The sequence below is a fragment of the Ursus maritimus genome, unplaced genomic scaffold, assembly GCF_017311325.1.
Source record: "Ursus maritimus isolate PB19 unplaced genomic scaffold, ASM1731132v1 scaffold_30, whole genome shotgun sequence".
In the NCBI taxonomy this organism is placed as follows: Eukaryota; Metazoa; Chordata; class Mammalia; order Carnivora; family Ursidae; genus Ursus; species Ursus maritimus.
Genome location: NW_024425564.1, coordinates 7,730,971 through 7,740,244, shown reverse-complemented (window position 1 = coordinate 7,740,244; position 9,274 = coordinate 7,730,971). Strand labels below are relative to the sequence as shown.

Below are 9,274 nucleotides of genomic sequence, written 5' to 3'. Positions count from 1 at the left end.
GGGGGGGGGGGATTCTAGAACGATGGGTGGTGTTGGCAGAAAATTATCCTGGACAGTGTGCACCCGGCACCAGGATACGGCTTTCATTAGAATGAAGGGAGCAGACAAAGCCCTCGGAAAGATACAGAGGCAAAGAGCACATTGATTAGAACAGTATCTCGTAACAGCGGGGGGGCCACTTCCCACCATTACTGTAAAATAACTAACTAATCAAAACACATATAGGCCTCTTGAGTGGAGTTAATAAAACTACGGCGGAATGGGAATCAGGGAAAGAGGTACTATTCCCAAAGGAAAACGGGGTTAGAGGGAGCCATGCTGACAGGGCCAGGCAGGTCCAGTCTAAGTTCTTAGAAAGGAGCCCTGGTCCCGACACAGCAAATATCCACGATCACTATGTGGGACCGAACCAGGGGAAGCCAGGCTGAGCCACAGGGAGTACGCTGAATGCTCTCCAAGGATTATCCCTACTCTGCATCCCCCCCAGTACTGTGTCAAACCGAAGTGTGGGGACACTGGAGGTGGACATGGGGTTTTTACTTCTGGGCAATCTTCTGACAGTTTGCATGGGAAGGGAAAGGACAGCGGACACCCCGTCTCCCACGGCAGGGTCACGGGCAGTGGCAAGGACATCCAGCTGCGATAAGCAGGACGAGGCCAGGCAACAAGACGCCTCAGGCCTGGGGTGGGATTGTGGCCAACAGCCCTCCTGGCCGGGTTCACCTCCTCAAGGGGAGGTCTCCATGGAATGAGCGTGACTGCCAACGTGGCCAGAAAACCCATCGATGCCACTCATGGGGCAGATGATGAGAGGGGCTGCGCTCTTCCCTCCCGAGTAACTCAGACTGAAGTAGGGCCGCACGGGCCCACAGAAGGTGGCGTGAGAGAAGGTAAAGGTGTGACACCGCTCTGTCACGTTGTAGAAGGAGACCTCGCCCGCGTCATAGTCCAAGAAGATCCCCACCCGCTGGAGAGGGGTCCGCAGGGGGAGGGCCGTCATCGGGGAGGTCAGAGCCCAGTATTCTTTCCCGTACCACAAGGACACGGCCCAGAATCCATTCTGGGGGGCGGAAGTGACGCCACCTTTTCTGCACACCGAGTCTTCACAGACACCTATGGTCCACTTGGCTTTATCTCCCACCTCCACCTCCCAGTAATGTCTCCCAGCGATGAAGCATGGAGAGCCCAAGACACAGGGGAACAGGTTGAACCGCTCAGGGTTGTCGGGCAGGTCCTGCTGGAGGTAACTGTACCGCACTTGCCGCAGGTTATCGGAGAGGATCAGGCTGGGGTAGGCTGTGTCTGGGTCCAGAGTCACATCCACTGCGGAGACACCGAGGGCAAGGGGGCGGTCAGCCGAGGCCGGGACGGCACACCCGAGGACACCCAGCGCGCCTCCCACGTCCCCCCATGGACAGAACACGAGCAGCCCACGCAGGGCTGCGCTCAGCCTCGAAAGTCGTCCTGGAGGTTACAGGTATTCAGAGTGCCGAAATTATACCTCCATTCCCTTTCCTTCAAACATCTCAAGCCACACTGCCCATCATAAACTGAATTCCCAACTTAAATTTGGGGTTCTGGGTACGTAACTAGGGGACTGCAAACCTGTGTCACCTTCAGGGCCGCCTGGGTGGCTCAGTCGGTTGAGCGTCTGACTCTTAGTTTTGGCTCAGGTCATGACGTCAGGGTCGTGACAGGCTCTGTGCTCAGCGCGGTGTCTGCCTCGGTTTCTCTCTCCCATCCCCTCTCCCCCATCCCCACGTGTTTGCACGCTCTCCTCTAACATAAACAATCTTAAAAAATCACTTTTATATCCTCCATTCCACGAGATCTTCCCCAGCACATGCAAACCCCATTCATCTTCTTCTAATGTCCAACGCAACACCCACATCTTCCCGAGAAAGCTGCTGTTAACCGGCCATCACGCTCTCCCTCTCCTAAACCTGAAACTACCCCCCGTGTCACGTCCTGGGGTGTTCAGTATCACAGCTTCCTGCTTTAGAGCACTGGTATGATTCTCTCCGCTGCTGCTCAATCTTGCTCAGGGGGAAAATTCCCAGCACTACCTCCCCGGACCACAGCTCAGGCGGGCTACATGACGCCCACAAAACGTTCCTGACGGGCAACCGTGGGGGTGACCGAGAGCCCCAGGTACTAGGTCCGTGGTCCAACCATCCGTGCACAGCAGTCACTGATCTGTCCCCCAGCTCATAGGTGTGCCTCGTACCTCCAACCAGACACCCAACTCCAAGCTCCTCCCTTCCCCCTACAGAAGCCCGCACGGTGTTACACAGTGCAGGACACGCGCACGGTATCCAGCTAATACTTGCTGAAGGACGAGGTATGGGGCACAGCGGTGGACACCGTAGAAAGGACACCTGTTGTACGCCTCTCTTCCACGCAGCTAAGATGTGAATACCCCTGGGACCACAGATGTACCCAGTTTCCCGACCCTTCGGTGATGCTGATGGTCAAGGAGAGCTGAGTTCCTGCCCCAGCACAGAGGGGATGACCCGAGATGCCTGCACCCCTAGCCCTCAGAAGAACAGTCGGGCCCCGAACTCCTGGCAGGACGACTGCAGAGCACACACGGCCCCCGAGCGCGGCAGGCAGCGCTCCCCTGCTGGGGCGGCACCCGAGCCTGATCTGCCTCCAGCTCGGAGGCATTTTGGGAAGCACAGATACTGTAAACACAGAAACAACCCATGGTTTTCGTGGGTGCTGTTTATCACTCTGAGACGCGTAATCTAAAGAACCCCAATTCAGGCAATTTCCAAAATCATTCACACTAGTACTTGGGTCTTTAGGACTTTTTCTCCTGTTTCATATGGTTTTGTGTCCAACACCTACCTGAGTATAACTGAGCTTCTCTCAATTCTGAAAGAACAAGAGAGAAGGAGTTACGACATGTATTTCCAAGAACCACCTAACTGAAGGGGCTCCCCTGAGAGTCCCCGTAAAGCTACAGTCTCATCAGACAGCCCGGAACGCCTGTTGCCAGTCGTGTGCTGACTTCTCTACACAACCTGTGACTCCATCGTTGAACCAAGAGCCCTAAGGGAAGAGGGACTGGGAACTCTGGTGGAAGGGTAACCACGTGCTTGAGACGGGTAGTAAATGGGGTCAAACTGAGCCGAGATCAAGAATTCCACCCCCCAGTGGGCCAGCTGGCCCTGCAGGGGGAAACACGGTCCCACGTCCACGTCAGACGCGACTCTCAGCTTTCCTAAGCCACCTCCGTGCTAGGGGCCGGTGCTCAACTGGGTGGTGCCCACTACCACGCTGGGGCGGACAGGACCACTCACTTCGCGCCACTCAGCAGTGGACAAAGCATGTGCACAGTAAGCTCTCACAAGCCTTTTAAACGGCAAGAGAGGAGGAGAAATCAGTGAGAGCCAGATCACGGAAGGCCACGCCGTCCGGCGTCAGGCACCGGGGCCAGTGCGGTTTGTCCCTATTTGTTTGACTGTGGAAGACACCTGAGTGTCCCCCATGTGTGTATCTGAAAAGATAAAACGCAAACAAGGTCTCAGGATACGTCCTACAGAAAACCAGAGATGATGGGGATCCGTAGTTTGTAACAAGACAAGGGTTTACCAACTTACAGAGGTTTCGGATCCCACTAGACAGTCCAGGGATTTGAGCACTTAGGATACAGCCAAACGTCACCAAGTGCGACCTCCCTGTGCTCGACCAGAACCAGACTGGCATCAAATTTTCCGGTCGGAAAATTTTACATCTACAAGGGCTTCCCTTGAATACCTAACCCACTTGATTTAATAAACATAATACAAGGTTTATTATACGTCAGGCTCCATTCTGAAGGCTTTAGAACTTAATCCTACAACCTCATGAGGTAAGAACTATTCTTGTCCTCATTCTACAGGTGAGGAAGTCAGCGTAGAATCCTTCCTAAGTGCCAGAGCTGGGCCCAGGGCAGCCGGACTCCCGAACCCCCGCTCCCGTCCTCGACCCGGCGCCCCCATCCCCACCCCCAGCCTGCCCTCGAGCGGGAGGAGAGCAAATGAAATGCAACCAGGATGGTTTCTGTTCATTCTTTTTCCCAATTAAAAAAGAATTAAGCAAATTCTGGATTAATTTTGGGATTGCCTGTTTTTCACCTCAATACAGACTGAGAACTGAGTGCATATAAAGGACGTCATATTCAAAGGAGAGGCTGTGAATTGAAACAACTGAAGCAAAAGGAAGATGCAGCCGATGAGAAGGCGGGCCAGTGGGTGCCGCCCCCTCCCATCGCCCCCCACTTCTAAAGTAGATGTCCACCTTCCCAGGAACTTCAACATCAAAAACCCAGTAAATACATAAATTTACCTTGGATTTTCTCCATATCTGACTGCATTTTTTCTAGGGGAGAAAAGACGACATTCAGTTTGCATCCCACATCTGGCCGGAGAGTCTGTCCTCCCCTCAGGCACGACAGATATTCAGAGCACGATCGCATTTCCCCTAACGGACCCCTCCTCTCCTCCTAGTACCTGTGAACTGCTTGAGGCTCTCGGTCAAGAACAGACATTTTTGCGCAAAAATGTGGATTTTCTCTTGCAGGTCTGGAGGTGTGATCCAGGGCTCAGGGATGCGGATTCTTTCAGCCCTATGTTTAACGAAAAAAGAAAATGAGTAAATCCCTCCCCCAGCCCCGCCACTTGCAGAGCCCAGACCAAGCCTGGGTTAAACTGACCGGCAGTCTTTAAAAGCAGCCACCCCAGCTCTCTCCCTATCCTCCTCCTAGGCTCTGATCCTCTAAACATCTTACCCATTTTCATTCCCCCCACAGCACCTAGCTCATGGACTTTCAAATGACTTGTCCTCAGAAAGGTTTACTGAATTAAACAGAAGGTAAGGCTGACCTTGCCAGAAAGCACTAGATTCCTAGACAAAGTCCTGGAGATTCAGGGTGGGCAACAACCCAGAGCCCTCAGGTTCCCAAGTACGGTGAGAACCCCTCCAGACAGGTACGCGCCCTGCTCGGGGGTCCATGGCAAAAACTGATTGCCGGCTGCCTCCCTAACATCCCTCCCCCCATCTTCCAAATTATACGGTTTCGTGGCTGCCCCGTCTAGATGTGACCTTATGACTGGGTTCTGCCCAATAAGAGGTAAGTAGTGTCTCGCAGTAATTTGAGAAGACTGCTTAGAAAGGAGTATGCTGTGACTTACGTCCCCCGTGTGGCTGGCATTCCATTTCGGACTGTCAGACCGAGGACCACAACTCAGGGACAGCAGGAGAGTGAGGGAAGGAGACCACCAGCCCAGCCCAGGGCTACCTACCTGCACATATATGGCGACGATGTCTTAAATAATGTTTAAGCCTTAAGCCAATGAAATTTGGGTTTCCTCTCTCACACAGACAAACATTAATGTCACAGAGAGCGAGGCTCTTAAGACCGACCTCCCTGTGCTCGGCCGGAACCAGACTGGCATCAAAAAGCACAAGTAACAGGTCAGGGCAGTAATCGCTGGGGCCATGTGGCTGGGACTGGACACCTAACTCCTCTCCCTCGAAACCCTCAATTTCACCAGCATCATCTATCCATGTGGCACTCCAGCCAACCTACTCCGTCTACGCGGCCCTGCCCCAGCCCCTCGGGTGTTCGCACACAGCCCCGCTGGACTCCTCTGCAGGGTTTTCACCACTCAGTATCTTAACCAGCTTCAACGTTCAGCTCCTGCAAAGTCAGTCTCTGTCCCGGTGGGCACTCCTGCACCAACAGCGCGTTCCCAAGGCCGACCCCGCTTGCCCTCACGGTCTGCCCTACAAACACTAGCGAGCCTCGCCATCTTGCCCGCTGAGAGCTCTCCCTTCTCCTAGAGCTTCTCCTCACTCCCCCCGACAACAGAGCCAAGCAACAATGAGAACAAGAGAATCCGGGTAACCCAGCACTAATTCTGCAACTCTGAACCAGTCACACTCTTCTGAGGCCATATTGTCCCCATTACAGAATTAGGGGGAGTCCTGGGGGGAGGTCTCTGAAACCCTGAAGCAGCAAGGACGACAAGAAACCTTGTACTTTGCCCAGGTGTGTGTGTGCCTTCGCTCCCTCCATGGACGTGTCCTCACAAACCATGGGAGCCCCATCCTACCCGTCACCCTCCCAATTTGTCCGTAATTCCTGAACTTTACGGAGAAGAACTGGTCCATCTAGCTCTTTGCACGCGAGTGACTTGTTCAGAGACGGGCAGGGTGTGTGTCACTCTGGTAAGATGTCCTTCTCGGGCTCTGGGCTCCTTCAGGGTTTACGAGCGCGAGGCCAACGCCCTCCTGCACTTGATTTAGTGCTGGGGAGGGAGAACACGGTACCTGCTCAGGGTGTCCCCGATGTCCTGCAAGAGAAAGGGAAAGGATGACCGCGAGGAGCCAGGGAGACAAGGAACAGGGTTCACAGTGAAGGAGCTACAAATCTGGGGTGCACACTATTTGCTATCCCAGCATTTCCTATGTCCTGCTCCTGCCCCACTGGCCAGGGACCTCACACTTTCAAATTTCCTAACAAGAGTCCCACCCTCACACCCCAACTGCCTACCTGTCCAGTTTGCTTTGACTTTTTCTTGTGAAATAATTTCAAATACACAGAAAAACTGCTAGCACAGAGCTCCTGAATACTCCTTCCCAGATTATTATTACCACATTTACACTCAGAACCATTTGAGAGATCACTGTTTACATTATACAACGTATCTTTGCCCCCTTAGACTTCCTAAGGGCAAGTACGTTTTCTTACAGAAATACCGTCCAGTTATCAAACCCAGGAAAAGGAGCACTGATCTAATGATCTGTGAATCAATGATCTGAATGAACCTTTATCTAACCCACAGTCCATGTTCCCGTCTAACCATCATCTCAATAAAGTTACCTGCAGCTACTCCCCTCCCCGCTCAGTGACCCATGACCATTCTCCACACTCAGCTGTCACGACACGTCTAGTTCCGTAGCACCGATCTGTCTTTCGTGACACTGACTCTGGTTTAATATAGGCTATTTACTCTACAGGAAGCCATCCCTCCTCTGGGATCGTCCCCTCATGATGAAACCCAGGCTGTATCGTCCGTGAGGAGGTATGGTGTGTCTTCCTACAGGTACATGACACTCGCTCGCCCCTTACTGGCCGTATTCTGATCACTGTATAGCTACCATCTTTCCTTTTGTAACTAATAAGCAATCTAGGAGTGATACTTTGAAATTATGTTAGTACTCCAATCCTTACCAAACTTCCTCCCTTGGATTTAGCATCCACTGATAATTCCTGTCTGAATTAACTTTTACTATGATGGTTACTAAAGGGTCACTGGCTCGTTTCAAAATCCCTTCTATATTACTTAGTCGACATTTTACTAGGAGTAATTTCCCCCTTTATTATTAGTATGGGCTCATACATTCTTATTTAATAGGTTATAATCTATCACTGTTCTTACTTATTTTGGTGCTCAAAAAGTCTCCTATCCCATCGCACCCTATTTTCCCCATTCCCATCTGGTTTACCCTTCAACCGTTTCCTCCACAAAAATAAGCAGATACATGATGTTCCAATGATCTCTCTTTTCTTACACAACAAGTAGCACACTCTATACTCTGCACTATGACTTTCACTTAAACATTCCCGGAAACCCCTCTCCATCAGTTCTTAGGTATCTTCCTTGCTCTTCCGTACAGTTGCCCAGAATTCCACTGTATGGACACACACAGTTGATTCAACCTCTTTTCTCGGCTTGGAAGGTGGGGTTTTCCCAATATTTTGCAATTACAATGTTACATCAAGTCACCTTGTATGTATGTATTTTTGTACGTATTTTCATACTTAGATTATATCTTGAACATAAATTCCTGACAGGATTCTTCGTCAAATTCTAACTACATAGATACTTCTGTTAAATACTGCCAAAACAATGTCTTCCCACCAGCATTCCCACATCCTTGCTAACAGTGTACTGAATTAAGAAAATTTTGCTATTCTAATGGGGGAGAAAGGGTATTATAGTATGGTTTTTAATTCGCATCTCATTTTTTTAAAACAAAAATTTTAAAAGACTTTATTTGTCTGATAGAGAGTGAGAGAGAGCACAAGCAGGGGGGAGCAGCAGGCAGACGGAGACCCAGGCTCCCTGCTGAGCAAGGAGCCCGAGATGGAACTCGATCCTGGGATCATGACCTGAGCTGAAGGCAGATGCTTAACCGACTGAGCCACCCAGGTGTTCCTAATTCGCATCTTATTAAAAGTACAGTAGAACACTTTTTCACAAGTTCATGGTCCAACCATTTTTTTGGTAAATTGCCTATTCATATCTTTTGCTCATTTTTCTATAGAACTTGTCTTCCCCCCCCTCAATTTTTTGAATGTTTTTTATATATTATTTCTATTATCCCTATTTGTGATATTTGCTGCAATTTTCTTTCCATTTGGCACTGGTCTTTTTTTTTTTTTTTTTAAGATTTTATTTATTTATTTAGCAGAGCGAGAGACAGCCAGTGAGAGAGGGAACACAGCAGGAGGAGTGGGAGAGGAAGAAGCAGGCTCCCAGTGGAGGAGCCTGATGTGGGACTTGATCCCAGAACGCCAGGATCACGCCCTGAGCTGAAGGCAGACGCTTAACGACTGCGCCACCCAGGCGCCCCTGGCACTGGTCTTTTGAAGACTTATTTATTATTTTAGAGAGAGAGAGTGCACGGGAGCAGAGGGAGAGGGAGAGAGAACCTCAACCAGATCCCCGCTGAGCACGGAGCCTGACACAGGGCTCAATCCTAGGACCCTGAGATCATGACCTTAGCCTTAATCAAGAGTTGGGCGCTCAACCGACTGAGCCACCCAGGCACCCTTCACACCGGTCTTCTGAATGGTTACAGTGTGTAATGTTATGTTTTTCCATTGTGCTGTTACCAGCTGTCTTAGTTACACAGGCATTACAGTACGTTCTAATGTCTAATAGGGCCAGTTCCCACCCACAGCTCTTCTTTCTGTGTTTCCCAGCTATTTTCGTGGGCTCATTTTTCTATCTGAACTTTACCATCACTGTGTCTAGCTCCAGATAAAGTGTGCTGTGTTTTTGCTGGGATTGCATTAAGTTTACAAATTAACTTATGACGAACTGATGTGATGATATCAACATGTCTTGGCCAAGAACAGGGATGTCTTTTTTATTAGCTCAAGTCTATCTTGTGTCATCAGGAGTGTTTTATAGTATTTTCCACACAGGTTTTTACACATTGCTTTTAAGTTTATTTAAGTTTATTCCCTGGTATTTTACTTTTTTTTCTTTTTCAA

The 9,274-nt window shown here is 50.3% G+C and overlaps 1 protein-coding gene across 2 annotated transcripts in view; it reads right to left on the bottom strand.

Annotated features, from left to right (window-relative positions):
• Positions 1-6: 6 nt before the first annotated feature.
• Positions 7-9,274, bottom strand: part of TRIM27 (tripartite motif containing 27) — an 18,758-nt gene continuing 9,490 nt past the window's right edge. For both annotated transcript variants that reach the window (XM_040644891.1, XM_040644892.1), the window contains exons 4-8: positions 6,319-6,341; positions 4,497-4,612; positions 4,333-4,365; positions 2,851-2,877; positions 7-1,323 (exon numbers count right to left, since the gene is read on the bottom strand). In XM_040644891.1, the coding sequence (XP_040500825.1) occupies positions 728-1,323; positions 2,851-2,877; positions 4,333-4,365; positions 4,497-4,612; positions 6,319-6,341 (795 nt within the window). In that variant the 3' untranslated portion in view covers positions 7-727. The remainder of the gene's footprint in view (positions 1,324-2,850; positions 2,878-4,332; positions 4,366-4,496; positions 4,613-6,318; positions 6,342-9,274) is intronic.